Here is a 17,333-nt window from a genome sequence, read left to right as displayed (position 1 = left end):
TTTGATGCACTATTGTATTTTAATATTTTGTTGGAAGCCGCCCAGAGTGGCTGGGGAAACCCAGCCAGAAGGGCAGGATATAAATAGTATATTATTATTATTATTATTATTATTATTATTATTATTATTATTAATTTTATTATAGCACTGCAATCCAGCCTTTCTTGTGCCCAACTGGGGTGGGGAAAAGTATTAGGTGGGGTGGAGGTGGCCCTCTGCCAAGCCTTGCCAACCTCCATTCGCTGGTTGATGCTAGCTTACTCCAGATGAAAAAAGATCTTGGGGTAATTTGAGAAGAGTTTTTTCTTCTTCTGAAACTTGTTTTGATGGACATTGCATACCTGACATTTTAAAAAGGGTGCCATGAAGATAATTCTCTTCGAAGTATTTTCTGTTTATGAATTACTATTTTTTAGAAAAAATATTTACAGAAGCAGAACATTTAAAACTGGAATGCACGTGCATTTTCACATACTTTTCTCTTTTAAAAATATGTATGAAAGTGTGTGTGTTTCATTTTATTGGAAAAAATGGGAAACTTACAGGAAAAGGGTAAGAATGTGTATGACTGTGGTAACCGAAGCACTTTTTTATTCCACTTTGATCCCTTCAAAAGGCCTTGAGGGCACGTATCAGAATAGTATTGAGAGATAATGTTTGCTGCCAATAAGTTGCTTTGACGTGTTCATAAATGGGTAGGCAAGACCCTTCTGTTCTTTATTAAATTCATTTTAAAGCAGTAGTGAAGGAGAACATAAGCTTAAGTATGTTAAATTTGAAACACTGGCAGTTCTCTGCACCTAATTTTTTTGGCTCTGTTTTGCTTTTTACTTGATGGAGCAAACTAATTGGCCTAGTTTACATGTCCTGGTAAGCAAAACTGTGGCTTACAGAGATTGCTCGAATGTGCTGCCTTTGCATGTCATCTGAACAGAGACTTGTTTGAAATGTTTAGTGTTAGATGCGAATACGGTCAGTGTGTGTGTGTGTTTGTGTGTGTGTGTGTGTGTGTTTGTTCAGAATCTGTACTCCCTCAAAAAAGCTCCCTTAATGTGTTATGTAGTCAATTGAATTATGTTTCTTTCTTGCCAGGTGCTGTAATATTACTTGGGAGAACAAATATGTTTCGTTTCAATCATCCGAAGGAAGCAGCCAAATTGAGAGAGAAAAGAAAGGTGAGTTGGGCTATTTCTTCCTATGTACCTTATTGATGCCTTTTTTGCATTAGATAGGCACGTTGCCCTAATTTGCATTACGAGACTAATGCATATTTTGTCTGGGGAAATGCGAACAGTTTTAAGGAAAATGTACCGTACTTTGATATTAGTAGTAAGTAATTATTTGATCTTCTGCTGTCTTATTAGAGTGGACTGCTTTCTTCCTTCAGTTTGTCCATGTCAGATCTTTCAAAATCTTGTGAAAACCTCTCAGCAGTTATGCTGTATAATCCAGGGTGAGTATGTTCCAAATATCAATTCCTTGTGACATCAAGTCCATGTGTGTGTTTGTGTGCGTGTGAGTAATGTCAGCCTTTGAAAAGAGCACTTTTCCTAACTAAGCTGGTGCATGTGAAAGCTTGGTGTTTATCAAGCTACTTGTTAAGTAATGTTGCTTGGCATATTTGGTCTTCATTATGTAGAAGTAGACACATATCTAAACATAACTATTCACATTCTTCTCTATTGAGTCAACCTGCGTCCCTCTTCTTGAATTACAGTGGTTTTTGAGCATCTCGGAAGCCGAATGTTTCAGTTTTCAAACGCTGAAAAACCAGAAGTAATTGCGTCCATTTTAGAACACACCTTGGAATTCAATCGACTTCTGCTGCATATTTTCCAATTTTTCCAATTGAACATGCAGCCAGCCCTTTGCGCCTCGGTTTTCGAATGTTTCGGAAGTCGAACGGTCTTCCAGAACGGATTACGTTCGAGAACCGAGGTACCACTGTATTTGTGTGGGATGGTGGTCATAATGCAGCCGAGGAAAAGTCCAATTTTGCTTTCTGTCCTCTCCCAAGGTTCTTATTCCTTGTCTTCTATAAATCTCTGCGCTCATTACATTCTTGCCTTCTTTGGGACTTCTTAAAACACGACTTTTCATAATGGAAACGGTTGAAGTTCCCACAACAGTTTTGCGGTGCTGAACACATGTTTGCAGCATATGCCATCAAAGCTGCTTTTGGGTATTGGAAGGAAGCATCTACTAAAATAATAATGCACCAAATATGTTAAATATGATCATGCATTTGGCATTAACATGTAGCTTGGTTCACAGAAGAATGCTTCTAGGAAACCCACAAAGCAAGCAGTCCCCAGCAATTGGCATTAAGACCTCTTCTCTCTTTTGCTGTAATGGCTGATAGCCGTTGATAAACCTGGCTTCCATGAATTTGTCTAATATCCTTTTAAACAATTACAATATAGCATTTGCAGGTGGGTGGGGGTTGTCCAAGCGCTTCTTTAAAGCACACCAATTTGGAGCCTTAAAACTTTTCCTATCTGATTTTCACTGTGTAGTGGTACCTTGGTTCTCAAACTTAATCCGTTCTGCAAGCCTGTTCCAAAACCAAAGCATTCCAAAACCATGGCACGCTTTCCCATAGAAGGTAATGCAAAACAGATTAATCCCTTCCAGACTCTTAAAAACAACCCCTAAAACAGCAATTTAACATGATTTTTACTATCTAATGAGACCATTGATCCATAAAATGAAAGCAATAATCAGTGTACTTTACTATAAAATAAATAAGACAGTATTGTAGATGATTAAAATTAAAATAAAAAAAAATTCTTACCTACACTGATGATAGTCATTTTGGGGATGGGGGGCTTTTACCCATTTCTGCAGTCACACAATCCATGAATCAGTAGCTGAACTGGGTTGAACACAGTCACAAAAAGAAATTAACTGAAAAAAACCTCAAAAACAAAAATACAAAATAAATAGCAAAAACAAACCTGCCAAACTTAATCTGTTCCAGAAGTCCGTTTGACTTCGGAAATGTTCAAAAACCAAGGCACAGATTTCTGATTGGTGCAGGTGCCCCGGAAACAATAGCCAACAGCCGCATCGGACGTTTGGCTTCCGAAAAACATTCGAAAACTGAAACACTTACTTCCAGGTTTTCAGCGTTTGGGAACCAAGGCATTTGAGTACCAAGGCACCACTGTAATCATTTTATTCTTCTGCTAATGAGCCTGTATGCACCATGGGTTCTGACGTGCACTGACTTCGGAGCGACACAAGCCTAAAGTGAAAACCCAGTGCAAGTCAAGTATTTAGGGCAAAACTCACCGGATATATTATCTGTCTACTTTGGTTAGCCCTGCAGAGAATATAGAGTATCTTGAAATAGCAAACAGCCACGCTTGAGACAAGAGAGGGCATTCTCCCTTTTAAATTACTGATTTCATAGCAATGTAGAGATACATGTTAACTTCCACACTGCAACTGTGGTTCCATGAATACTATACAGGGAGTGATTTTTAAATGTCTGAAAAGGCCCAAAGTATCTTGGAGTAATTCTGTAGCTGTTTTAAGTGTGGACAACATGCCATATTAAAGGTTTGAGAGACACCCCCCTCCAAATAAAGAATAGTACGTGATTCCAGGAGGGAATAAACAGCAGAAATATTTGCAATACCATAAGTTTATGTTACAGACTATTTTTTGCTACTTTTCTCTTTAATCTTATACCTATACATTCTTTTCTTTACTGATGACTTTATTTCTCTCTACCTCCTCTGGCAGCCTTTTCCCTATTAAAGGACCAATCTGTCTAAGGTAGAGACACTAAATTTCATTATATTGATTGCTATACCTGCATGTCCCTAACTTGTGGAAGCCGTGCTAATCGTTCAACTGTCTTACTTAATGTGGCTGTGTTTTGGTTATAAATTATATGCAATATAAAACTCACAAGTTATTGAGTATGTTAAATTATACAGTATATCAAATTATATAAAGTGTCAGTTCTAACCATTCGTCATAATTTCTATTTTAAAATTTAATGTTGCTTTTCCTTTTCCTTTGAAAAAAACCACAGATTAGAATTTGAGAGACAGCAACGAGAAGAACTCGAAAAATTAGAAAGTAAAAGGTAACTGATATGTTTGACTGTAAAGATGCATGCTGATAATTGGTAGAAGGAAGAGGAATTATATTATTTCTTTTACTGGAATATTTTATAATATTATATCTTTTACTGGAATATTTTATTCACACGTTAAATCTTAGAGAAATGGGGAAGAATGGGGAAGAAAATTTCATTTGTTAGCTTTCAGGCTTTGCAGAGTTTTCCATTAGACAAGTCTAACATGGAAGGACAAACAAGGAAGTACATAAAATTACCATAGTGTTTTTTTTGTACTGTACATATTATCCATCAAATATGAATTTTTTAAGTATGTGTTTATGCCGTAAACTTTGTTGTACTTCTTCACATTCTATGCACACCTCTTTTTAGTGTTAATAATGATTTTTAATGAATAACTTGTTTTAAAAACCACATAGAAGAATTTTCTTAATGAAGAATTATATTGATTTTGTTCAAGGGTTGCCTCTGCCAATAGTTACTTCATAACAGACCAGCTTTCCATAAATAAGAAAACAGAAGGCGAAGAGGCCAGATACCTTTGTAAAGCTTTACAGGTGAAACTCGGAAAATTAGAATATCGTGGAAAAGTTCATTTATTTCAGTAATTCAACTTAAAAGGTGAAACTAATATATGAGATAGACTCATGACATGCAAAGCAAGATATGTCAAGCTTTTATTTGTTATAATTGTGATGATCATGGCGTACAGCTGATGTAAACCCCAAATTAACAATCTCAGAAAATTAGAATATTAAATGAAATCAGCAAAACAAGGACTGCAAATAGAGCAATATTGGACCTCTGGACTTAATGAAGCACAGTGGACCAACACCAGCTGATGACATGGCTCCCCAAATCTCGTTTCTGATGAGAGCAGCTTTTGCATCTCATTTGGAAACCAAGGACCCAGAGTCTGGAGGACGAATGGGGAGGCACACAGTGCCAGATGCTTGAAGCCCAGTGTGAAGTTTCCTCAGTCTGTGTTGATTTGGGGAGCCGTGTCATCAGCTGGTGTTGGTCCACTGTGCTTCATTAAGTGCAGGGTCAATGCAGCCGTCTACCAGGAAATTTTGGAGCACTTCATGCTTCCTTCAGCAGATGAGCTTTATGGGGATGCTGACTTCATTTTCCAGCAGGACTTTGGCACCTGCCCACACTGCCAAAAGTACCAAAACCTGGTTCAATGCCCATGGCATTACTGTGCTTGATTGGCCAGCAAACTCGCCTGACCTGAACCCCATAGAGAATCTATGGGGCATTGCCAAGAGAAAGATGAGAGACATGAGACCGAGCAATGCAGAAGAGCTGAAGGCTGCTATTGAAGCACCCTGGTCTTCCATAACACCTCAGCAGTGCTACAGGCTGATAGCATCCATGCCACGCCACACTGAGGCAGTAATTGATGCAAAAGGGGCCCAAACCAAGTACTGAGAACATATGCATGCTTCTACTTCTCAGAGGTCCAATATTGCTCTATTTGCAGTCCTTGTTTTGCTGATTTCATTTAATATTCTAATTTTCTGAGATTGTTAATTTGGGGTTTTCATCAGCCGTATGCCATGATCATCACAATTATAACAAATAAAGGCTTGACATATCTCGCTTTGCATGTCATGAGTCTATCTCATATATTAGTTTCACCTTTGAAGTTGAATTACTGAAATAAATGAACTTTTCCATGATATTCTAATTTTCCGAGTTTCACCTGTACATGTCCTAGGTACAAAATATTTGAAAAAATACAATTCTCCTCCCTCTCTCTCTCTCTCTCTCTCTCTCTCTCTCTCTCTCAAAAAAAAAACTTTTAGAAAGCTGATAGAAGAAATGGAGGAAAAGCAAAAGTCTAACAAAGCTGAACTAGAAAGAATGCAGCAAGAAGTAGAGTCTCAACGTAAGGAAACGGAAATTGTTCAGCTGCAAATCCGAAAGCAAGAGGAGAATCTTAAAAGGAAAAGCTTTCATATAGAAAGCAGGATGAAAGACTTGCTGGCAGAAAAGGAGAAATTTGAAGAAGAGAGATTACGTGAGCAGCAAGAAATAGAGCTTCAAAAAAAGAAACAAGAAGAAGAATTTTTTGCTCGAGTTAAAGAAGAGCTTCAGCGATTACAAGAGCTCAATCAGAATGAAAAAGCGGAGAAAATGCAGATTTTCCGAGAACTGGAAAAGCTTAAAAAGGAAAAAGAGGAGCAGTATATCAAGTTAGAATTGGAAAAAAGGAGGTTGGAAGAGGAAGAAAGAGATCAAGTATTATTGGTGGCAAACTTAGAAGAGCAGCTCAGAGACAAACAAGCCATGATACATCTGGTCAAACTAGGAGATGTGCAAAGGGCTGAAGACGAGAAGAAGAATCTTGAAGACATCAGAGAGTCCCTCTTGCGAGTCAAAGAGGCCAGATCTGAAGGAGATGAAAACAGCGAAGAGTTAGAGAAGGCACAGTACAACTACATGGATTTCAAGAGGAGGCAGCTAGAACAGCTAACTAGTTTAGAGAGAGACTTGATTCAGCAAAGGGATCATCTAGAAAAAGACGTAGCTGAGGAACACGAAAATCTGAATCGTTTGAAGTGTGCACACACGCAACATTTAAGCCTTGAGAAAAACGATGAAATGGATGCTGCCTTGACAGTTGAAGAATGTAACAAAATAAAATCATGTGAATACAGGCTGCAGCTTAAAGAACGGCAGCTTCTGTATCTGACAAATAACCATTTGCCAGCTTTGCTGGAAGAAAAGCAGAGAGCCTCTGAAGTTCTCGATAGAGGCCTGCAGAACTTGGACAATACTCTTTATGAAGTTGAAAAAGAAATGGAAGAAAAAGAAGACCAGCTAGCGCAGTACAGGGCAACTGCCAGCCAGCTGCAGCAGCTCCAAGAGACATTTGAATTCACTGCCAATGTAGCTCGTCAAGAAGAGAAAGTTCGGAAGAAGGAGAAAGAAATTCTAGAATCAAAGCAAAAGCAGCAGCGAGAGGCACTGGAGCAAGCGGTAGCTAAGTTGGAAAGGCGACACTCTGCTTTGCAGCGTCATTCAACTATAGAAATTGAGGAGCAAAAACAGAAGCTTGCAACTCTGAACAGCAGTTGCAGCGAACAGGCCGGCCTGCAAGCTACCCTAGAGGCAGAACAAAAAGCCTTGGAAGAAGACAGAGAACAGTAAGAACCAATTTTATCATTAATAAACACGTACTTTTAGCTTTTCAGTGCCACCCAGTTTTAATACACCCAAAAGTACTAGTCACCCAAATTTATAGAGGCTGAAGGGTCCTTGTTGTGAAGGTTTTTTTCCTTTTAGCTGTAGGCACTTCCTTTGTGCTTTCCTAGTGGTTTTCGGAGAAGCAATTACAGTGGAACCTCGATTGTCAAACATAATCTGTTCTGGAAGACTGTTTGACTTCCGAAACGTTCCACAACCGAGGCGCAATTGCCGGTTGGCAAATTCCTTTTAAAAATGGAGAAACGTGCTTTGAAGCCATTCGACTTCTGAGGCACATTCAAAAACGGAAACATTCAATTCCTGGTTGTCGGCGTTTGGGTTCCAAATTGTTCAGCTTTCGAAGCATTCAACAACCGAGGTTCCACTGTATTGTCATGACAACAGCAGGAAAGGAGAAGGGTTAAACTCATTCCCCATTTTCTAGGATTCTGCAAAGTACCACCCCAGCAGATGTTATTTGCATTTTTTCCAGAAGTGCATGTTGAAGGCAAAGACCCATTAAATGTCATGTCTAGTTTGGCCATTAAACTGCCTCTTTGGGGGCAGATGGATGGCCGATCTCTGAGTGGAGAAGCTGAAAACTTCTTTACACTTCTATTGTGCCAGATTTTTCTGTATAGTTCCAGTTGCACATTAAGAATTATAACCATTACACAAACAGCAGAAAAATAACAAACCCACGGACAAGCCTAACTTCAGTTCAGCAGGAATGATAGCCTCCAAACTAATGGCAGCTGTAGATTGCTTCTTGTAGTAAGAACTTTTTTTTAGTTTGTGGGGGAGATGTTAAATTCCTATTCCAGTGAATCATTGTGGGATGAAGATACAACTTTATATTTTGGTTTTGGCTCTTTTGGACGTGGACCAAACCATAGGTCTAAACAAATAATCTTGCTCATTTAACATTGCAGCAGTTCCGCAGAAAGGAGTGAGTGATGTTTTCTCTTTCCCTCTAGTAGAAAATTTGAATTTGAATTTGAATCAGCTGTGCATGTCTACATGTAGCAAGCAGCTAACTTTTGGGGTGGGTGGAGGGGAATTGTTAAAGTTCTTAAATACTTTCCAGTGCAAGTATTAGATTCAAATTTTCATAGAATCGTAGAATTCTATTCTAGGGGAGTTGGAAAGTACCCAAGAGTCATTTAGTACAACCCTTCAAAATGATCATTTTGAGTGATCTTTAAGGTGTATGGACTCTCAGGATATGCAAAGCTGCTTGCATTTGAAAGCACAGAAAGCAAATTAATTGTCTACCTAGTTGTTGTTTTTAGCATACTAGTTTTCTACTCCAGGTTTAAAAGAGGCACCCACCAATCATGGACTTTCTGCTCCGTTGAACTAAGTTTGCCTTCTTCTAAAATACTTGAACATTTAAAAACATGTTTGTGTTCATTTGTTTAAATCTAATGGCATCTTTTGACTTCAGCCAGTTCCTCTGGAGACTCAATTGCTGAAATTGTTGTTGATGCTCTGAAATGAGGCAGGGTTACTCAAGTGTTGCTAATGGCCTAAGACTCATGAATCAATCTAACTTTAATGAGCTGACTAAGATATTTGCTGTGAAAATTACTAGTGTTCATTTGTTTAACTAATATATTTAAATCCTAATGAAGTTCCTTGTTGACAAATGACTACTTAGGCACATATATTGACAAAAAGAATGTTACAGTCTAAGGAAATGCCCCTATGGAATAACATCCTGATTTAATTTCTTCTCAAACCATATTGGCTCCATTTTTGTGTCTACCATATTAGACACAAGTATGATTGGAGGCAGTAAGCACTGTTGAAATTGGGTCCACATATGAGCAGTCTATTAGTACTCCCAGTACGTTTCCGAGCACAATTCATAGTGTTGGTGCTGACCTTTAAAGCCCTAAACGGCCTCGGTCCTGTATACCTGAAGGAGCATCTCCACCCCCATCGTTCAGCCCGGACACTGAGATCCAGCGCTGAGGGCCTTCTGGCGGTTCCCTCATTGCGAGAGGTAAGGTTACAGGGAACCAGACAGAGGGCCTTCTCGGTAGTGGGCCCGCCCTGTGGAACACCCTCCCTTCAGATGTGAAGGAAAGCTATCCTATCTTTAAAAACAAAACAAAACAAAAAAATTTTTCCTTCCAGTAGCACCTTAAAGACCAACTAAGTTAGTTCTTGGTATGAGCTTTCGTGTGCATGCACACTTCTTCAGGTACCAATTTTTTTTTGTTTTGTTTTGTTTTGACTATGGCAGACCAACACGGCTACCTATCTGTAACTGGAACTATCTTTAAAAGACATCTGAAGGCAGCCCTGTTCAGGGAAGTTTTTAATATTTAACACTGTATTGTTTTTAATACTTGATTGGGAGCCGCCCAGAGTGTGGGAGCCGCCCAGAGTGGCTGGGGAAACTCAGCCAGATGGGCGGGGTATAAATAAATTATTATTATTATTATTATTATTATTATTATTATTATTATTATTAGGGAGACCCTCTTACAATCCAGCTTAGTATGAGTTTTCCACCCTTTCACCCACCACCTTATTGATTGTGCCAGGGACAAGAAATAACACCCCTGTTTTTCCACAGGCTTTTAGTTTCTTACCCCCAGGATAAGAATTACCTACCAGCTGAAAATGAAGTTTACTTCTTAATGAAGTTTACTGCAGCAAAGCTTTAAGAAACCCTGCTGTGTTGATGCATCTTAAATAATACGTTTTGAAATTTTGCCGACAGCTTGGACTTGCAAATACAGCAGTTAAAGCAGAAGATCTATGAAGGCGATGGGATTGAAAAAGGGTCCCTAGGAGCTGGAGAAGAGAGATTGTCCCATAGCACTTCCCCTTCTAGTGTTACAAAATCACAATCCCACTTTATTCCATTGGTAGATGACAGGTATGTATTCGTGGTTTCACCCCAACCCAACTTCTACATCTTAAAAAAATAAATAAATCTATAATGCAATTTTCCTCAGAAGTATTTTTAGATGGATGTCTTTTAATAGCACTGCTAAAAGAATGCTTTCATTGTAATCAGAGTATAATGGCACAGTTTTTTTGCTTTGAGGCGTTTGAAATGTTTTCCAAATAAGACTCTGAACTTTGTTTGATTTTACCTGAGGTAAGCTCATGAGTTTGGTCTCTTAAAAACAGAGCCCAGGGGCTTGCAACGTTTTATGATTGTAGTTCCACAGCGGCTGGGAAATCTGTTTAATGCCATGTAATCAAGAGAATATAAAATATTACCCAATAGCATACAGAGAGCCAAATCTCCCCACCCCCGCAAGCACCCTTGAGGTGGTTTTTTAAAAAAACAACATTATCATTGTGTGCACCGTTTTGCTCTTCCTTCTGTTGCTTTTAACCAAGACTGTTCTCTCTCTAGCAACTCTTACGATAATGCTTTCTCTTATAATAAATAAGCAAATTTCACAGTGGGAACTAGAATTATATGCTGAAAGCTGTGGAAGCAATCCTGTTGCTACTGAAGGCAACAGCAAAGCTTTCATAGATTTTTAATGGATAATTACAGCCTATGGCTGCCACTGGATGTTTTAACTTAATGGGGGAATTGGCTGTCACTAATTCTTGTCTTTACTGCAATTAGTAAGTGCAGAAAACTTAAGAGCAAGGCAAGCAATTCCTCCTGCAGTTGAAGTGACTGTACTAATGTACTACTTATTTATTGTGTAGCCTGTCCCTTCCAAAGTCTCGGGACAGGTAACAATATATTAAGACCATAAATCTGTTCATTATTAACACTTCCATCATCCTGCCCTATCTCTAACCATCAAAAGACACTTAATCTTTTTGTTCAAGGTTACCTAGGGGACAGAGCCTTAATGGTTCTTTACATAGTTGAGTAATTCTTCTCTCTTTTATTTGCAATTTAAAAAATATCTAGAATAAATGCCTTTATTGAAGAAGAAGTTCAAAGACGTCTTCAAAACATACACTATACATGTGGAGAAAATAATAATAGCCTCCTGCAGTCTGCAGAACTTTCAAAGGTGAGAAAATATAATTGGTCTGTCCCTAAGCATGAGTTTATGATCACATCGGGGAGGGGGAATGTCTCCACAAAGCTGTATTCGCCTCATATTCGTCTGTGCGTTGATAACTGCCAACTCAGAAAAGAGAGAGAAACCACACACTTTTGGCTTTTGCTTCCCTTTTTCTCACACAATGGTTCAAACAGCAGTAAAATGGAGTTTGAATTGCTTCTCTGAAGTACATTTGTTTTATACATGTAATCAGACCCACTTATTCCCCTCAATTTAATCCCTGACAACATGGTTATTGCAGCTGGTGCTAAATAATTTGTAAATGATAAATGATAAAACAAAATGTTGCAGTGTGCCCCTTGTGTATTTGTATTTCCTGAACCTGTCGCTGGGAAGTGGAAGAGAGCAACGAGAGAATACAAAACAGCCTTCTACATGAGGTTTGGAAATGTATAGGTGTTGTTTTTTTAAAAAAAAATTGAGTTTTTCAGATTTTAAAAATTTACAAACAATTATCAGCCAACCAACATAGAAAAAGAATTCCGAAAAATCTCCTGAACTTCCTTCCTCCCCTTTGTGGGTCCTTATACAGTGGTACCTCGCAAGACGAATGCCTCGCAAGACGAAAAATGCGCAAGACGAAAGAGTTTTTTGTTTTTTGAGTCGTTCCGCAAGACGAATTTCCCTATGGGCTTGCTTCGCAAGACGAAACGTCTTGCGAGTTCTTGGGAGTTTGTTTCCTTTTTCTTAAAGCCGCTAAGCCGTTAATAGCCGCTAATAGCCGCTAAGCCGCTAATAGCCGTGCTTCGCAAGACGAAAAAACCGCAAGACGAAGAGACTCGCGGAACGGATTAATTTCGTCTTGCAAGGCACCACTGTATTAACCTTTTCCTCCTGCATCTTGTCTATTAATCCAAATCTGTTGTTGTTGTTGTTGATGATGATGTTTAGTCATTTAGTCGTATCCGACTCTTTGTAACGCCACAGACCAGAGCATGCCAGGCACTCCTGTCTTCCACTGCCTCCCGCAGTTTGGTCAAACTCATGCTGGTAGCTTCGAGAACACTATCCAACCCTCTCGTCCTCTGTCGTCCCCTTCTCCTTCTGCCCTCCATCTTTCCCAATATTAGGGTCTTTTCCAGGGAGTCTTCTCTTCTCATGAGGTGGCCAAAGTATTGGAGCCTCAGCTTCAGGATCTGTCCTTCCAGTGAGCACTCAGGGCTGATTTCCTTCAGAATGGATAGGTTTGTTCTTCTTGCAGTCCATGGGACTCTTAAGAGTCTCCTCCAGCACCATAATTCAGAAGCATCAATTCTTCGGTGATCAGTCTTCTTTATGGTCCTCCAAATCTATTAAATCTCCATTATACCCCAAATTTAACATTAAACTACAAGTGTTATTCCTATCCTCCTAATAATTTTAATTGTTTACAATGGTTTTTAAGGTAAATTATATATTTTCCCCCATTCCTTATTAAAATTTTGGTCTTCCTGATTCTTCTGGTCATTTTTACCAATTCGGCATAGTCCATCAACTTTATCTGCCAGTCTTCTCTGGTAGGGACTCTGTCTTCTTTCCATCTCTGGGCTAGTAAGGTGTGTGTTTTTAGCCTGCACTGAGTGTACCCCATCATAGACCATTACTGGGGTGCTGATGCCAAGGATTGTGTTCTCTTGCTACAGTTACAGAGTGGGAGTGAGCTTTGGGGGGATAGGCAGACTACCATGGGCTCACTTTGGTACATTTTCCATTTGCCAAATCTGAGTATTTGGACTAAATAGGCTGCCATTGCTAATATCCCAGCTGAGCTGGGCCATTTGTTGTCTTGATTACTTTTGTGCCGCTCTTCTGAACATTTGAACTTTGCCTGATTTCCAGGATAACGAGAAGTTTTGTAACGACACTGCTCAACGCAAGTTGAAGTATGAGGTAAGTTATAGCTTGTCATCTTGAAGAAGTGCTCATCTTAAATTATGGCATGCTCTGTAATTAAATTTCTTTAACATTTTGCAGCATAATTATAATTCTGTATTCCTGCAAGATTAATAGCCAATGGAATAAGGCTTAAAATTAAAGCTTCTGCTATGGTAAAACTTTGGTTGGTCATAGTTTGTTATTATTATATATATATATTTGACACTGCAACAGTTTCAGCGATCTATAATTTAGAAACAATGTTTATATATTTAGGTGTAAGTAATTGGTTGAATAGCCTGATATACTGCAACTTAGATTCAATCAATCAGTCAATCAGCTGCTCTGAATTCCAACCTATGTCAATGGTATGAGAGTGCACGGTCTTCTAGTCAGTTGTGCATGGCCCATAAAGTCTGGAAAAATTAAAATTCACTTTTCCAAATGATCAGTCATAATGCAGAAATACTGCATGCAAACTGTTGCAGGTGCCCAACTTTAGTTTTCACAGTAAGTTTCTTTGCTTCTGGTAATATGCTTTCCTTCCTGTTTTCTGAGCAAAAAGACATGCTTAAATAACAGCTTTTTATCAAAGCTGATTAGGTGATTTTTATCAAAACATTTGCTTCTTTTGGGGGACTGATAATATAAATTTCAGCTTTATTTTTCAAATCGGTAGCTCTGCCATTAGGGATGTGGATCGATCCTTCAATATTTACCTAAGTGAAATGGATACTGTTCGAAATGCAAGATTATGCTAAAGGGAAATTATGGGTTGGAATCACAACTGATCCCACTGATTTAATGTAGTGTCAATGCTGTTTAATCCAGAGTTGAACAAAACAATAAAATCCTCATCTGAAAATTTACATGAAAATACATTTTCGGTTAAACACAAGAAGTGCCTTTTTGTGCTTGTTTTTTGTTGTTGTTTTTTTGACATTTTAAACAGAAAATGCCCCTTTATGGCTTTCTCGCTCTACCTACTAATGACAGCCAATGTTATACAAGTGAAGATACAAGAATAGCAGACATCAGTAAGCAGGACGAAAGCATAGATGCATTCAATCCTCATTGGAGAAGAGTCCTGGAGTGCTGCATGACTCAAAAAACTACAAATAAAAAAAGACAGTTAGGACAAGAATACATCAGCTGGCTCTGCAGTAATGAATGTGACTCGAATCAACCCAAAGTCATAAATAGCAAGAGCACTTGCTCCAAATATTCTGCAGATTTTCATCTTCAGGCTCTTGACAGATATGGAATGATTCATTCATCAGAAAGCAAATCTGCATGCTCTCATTTCGACAGCACAGGCTTAGCTACTACTATTTGGGAACCCAGTAGTTTGGGAGCAGAATCTGATCTTGCTGTTGACCGCCGTATTCCTCCCTCAGAACTTTTAGCCTCTGCCAAACATCAGTCTGGAGCTTGCATTTCTCTCTCTCTCAGAGAACACAGTAACCAGATCCCCCAAATTTGTGCCCAGATTCCAAACCAGCAGTTAGATGAGAGAGCTACGAATGCCAGCCAGATACCTCTCCCAGAGTCCCATGTGGGAACAAAGCAGAGTTATGGGCTGGGACATCTCTTCAGCAAATTCTCCAGTATTTACAGTGATACCAACTATAAAGTGTTTAAGCTTAGCTGGTTTTCTAAGCAGATCAAAGGTCTGGCCAGTCTGTGTGACAAAAATGAGACGTGTACACAAATGGTGTCATTTGTGAAAGACTTTCCATTTATTAAAAAAATACAGTTAAATCTTCTTTTAGGTGTGAACAAGAATAGCTTCCATGATGCAAGTATCAGTCCAGGAAGTCCTATGCAAAAAGATGAAGATATGAAGTTCTTACACTCCGGCATTTCAATTGATATGTGTACAGCAGATCATTCTGAGAGATATACTTACTTTCCCAGAAGGGAAAAACTGGAAACTAGCCTTGTGCTTAAGCAAAATTTTGTGTGCTTTTCAGATGGGCTTCTGAAATTGCAGCTGTGCTCTCAGGATGAACTGTTGCAATATGTGTCCTATATCTTGCCAGAAATTTGTGCCAAACCTGATGAGTTAAAAGGAATCTACTGGATTGCTGTAGGAAACCATAACAGAACTGGACCAGAGCCTGCATGCTTGCTTTTACTTGGTTCGGTCCTGTATGCCATTATTTCATCAGCCAATCCACTGGACAGCAGTCAGGACTCTCTGGAAATTTTTCATGTTTTCCCAATTACTACATTAAGAGAAATCCAAATTGGCTATGCTGGACAGAGCATCAGACTTTTGTGTTCTAATGAAGAAAATATAATGAAAATATTTACCTTTAACAAATATATCACACAAAGAATATGCCACGACATACTTAGCATTGTAATATCATCATCTGAGTCTGCTTACTTAAATCACCCACTCCTGAAAGGAGATCTGTTGCACCTTTCACTTGACTGGGCTTCAGCAATCTCCGATTTGATTTTTGAAAATGGTTTGCGTCTGTCATGCAGCTTTGAGGCCAATTTAGCTGATCTGGTGTACATGCTCTATGGAAACATGGGAATCAACAAGCCCCCTTTAGGAGAAATTCAGATACTGCTCTATACAACAGTAAAACTAGAGGGCAAAATCCGATCACTAGTCCTTGCAAATACTCATGTAGGTCTTGTAGAGGAAGATAGTATCTTCTGCCCAGTTCCTAGCCCTTTACATTCCCTGGTTGACCAATTGCAATTTGACAAAATTCAGCTGCGTTGTTTGAGTGAGCTCAAGTGTATAGTTGTCCTGGAGAAAGAAAATCTAATCGAAATTGAGCTTGTATTTTCTCGTGCAGGTAAGGTTGGCTGTGATTCATCCCACAATTTGGCTTGCATTTCTCAGAGAGAGGCATTTACCCAACTGAGAACTGTTTCACCATTTTGTCATGCCCAACCTAGCACTCCACCATATATCTGGAAATTGACTTTCAGTTCAAATGAAGATGCCATTAAGCTAATGCTGCATTTGACAGGACAGTAAATCTGGGTGCTTTTTAGATGTTATGTTCAAAAGAATGCAAATCAAATGTGTGTTTTCATGTAAATAGTCTCTCAGATGAGACACATACTTAAGTCTTAGCAAGCAGGGCTGTGTTATGGAAATAGTCATGCAAAAATTTCAGCTCAAAGTTGCTACATCCAAGATGTATCTGAAATTTAAACCACAGAGCCTAGGACTTGCCAATCAGAAGGTCGGCGGTTCGAATCCCCACGACGTGGTGAGCTCCCGTTGCTCGGTCCCTGCTCCTGCCAACCTAGCAGTTTGAAAGCACGTCAGAGTGCAAGTAGACAAATAGGAACCGCTCCGGCGGATAGGTAAACAGCGTTTCTGTGCGCTGCTCTGGTTCGCCAGAAGTGGCTTAGTAATGCTGGCCACATGACCCGGAAGCTGTCTGCAGACAAACACCGGCTCCCTCGGCCTATAGAGCGAGATGAGCGCGCAACCCCAGAGTCGGTCACGACTGAACCTAATGATCAGTGGTCCCTTTACCTTATTGGTGTTAAGCATCAGTTTTAAATATTCTTTATGGTAGGAGAGGAAGGCACTAATATCCTCATGCCCTCTTTCGGACAAAAAAAATATAGGAACTGAGTTTTGGGTACTTCATGTTCATGTACTTGTATCTTCAATTCGGAACACTTTCATATTTGGGAAGGCATGACTTTACATTAGAGATACAATGACAACCATCAGTAGATGTGGCAACTGATCTCTGTGTGAACAGGGAAGGTTTAATACAACACTAGCAGTCAGAAGTCATGTAAAGATTTGCTTCTGTGCCTTAATCCAAAAATGATTTAATGGAAAGCAACAGCTTGTCTGCGGGTTTAATGCTGATGCAATGATTTCTCCCTTTTGCTCCTCTTGAATAAAACTTTTGCTGCCTTCACCTTCATTGGTACATGATCTGATTGCTAGGGTGTTTTTATTTCTTGTTTCTGTGGACTGCCTTGAAACTGTCAATACATAGCTCACTTATTAGTCTGTAAATGCTGGGATAGTGTGTATATACTGAGACACAAAAATAAAATGAAAAACCACCCGATTCACTTTTCAGACATTACAGTCCCCATGTGGAGATGAGTTGTCTTGACAGGGAAAGTAA

At 39.2% G+C, this 17,333-nt stretch overlaps 2 protein-coding genes across 7 annotated transcripts in view; both read left to right on the top strand.

Moving 5' to 3' along the window:
• LOC310759631 (kinesin-like protein KIF16B) overlaps positions 1 to 17,333 on the top strand; it is a 101,686-nt gene that overhangs the window by 49,402 nt on the left and 34,951 nt on the right. For 4 of the 6 annotated variants that reach the window (XM_083607066.1, XM_083607068.1, XM_083607070.1 and 1 more), the window contains 8 exons: positions 1,093 to 1,175; positions 1,365 to 1,453; positions 3,751 to 3,783; positions 4,046 to 4,099; positions 5,905 to 7,248; positions 10,023 to 10,181; positions 11,190 to 11,295; positions 13,168 to 13,218. In XM_083607066.1, coding sequence (XP_083463192.1) covers positions 1,093 to 1,175; positions 1,365 to 1,453; positions 3,751 to 3,783; positions 4,046 to 4,099; positions 5,905 to 7,248; positions 10,023 to 10,181; positions 11,190 to 11,295; positions 13,168 to 13,218 — 1,919 coding nt within the window. The remainder of the gene's footprint in view (positions 1 to 1,092; positions 1,176 to 1,364; positions 1,454 to 3,750; positions 3,784 to 4,045; positions 4,100 to 5,904; positions 7,249 to 10,022; positions 10,182 to 11,189; positions 11,296 to 13,167; positions 13,219 to 17,333) is intronic. The other 2 variants (XM_083607067.1, XM_083607069.1) reach the window with 1 other exon arrangement.
• Positions 14,159 to 17,134, top strand: LOC310759671 (uncharacterized protein; the record flags this gene model as incomplete). The annotated part of the gene is made up of 1 exon (XM_083607264.1): positions 14,159 to 17,134. One exon carries the CDS (start codon positions 14,159 to 14,161, stop codon positions 16,205 to 16,207), a length of 2,049 nt encoding a protein of 682 aa, XP_083463390.1. The 3' UTR covers positions 16,208 to 17,134.

Source organism: Podarcis filfolensis, assembly GCF_964270895.1.
Source record: "Podarcis filfolensis genome assembly, chromosome: 3".
NCBI classification, from domain to species: domain Eukaryota; kingdom Metazoa; phylum Chordata; class Lepidosauria; order Squamata; family Lacertidae; genus Podarcis; species Podarcis filfolensis.
This window is presented reverse-complemented; position numbering and strand designations above follow the sequence as displayed.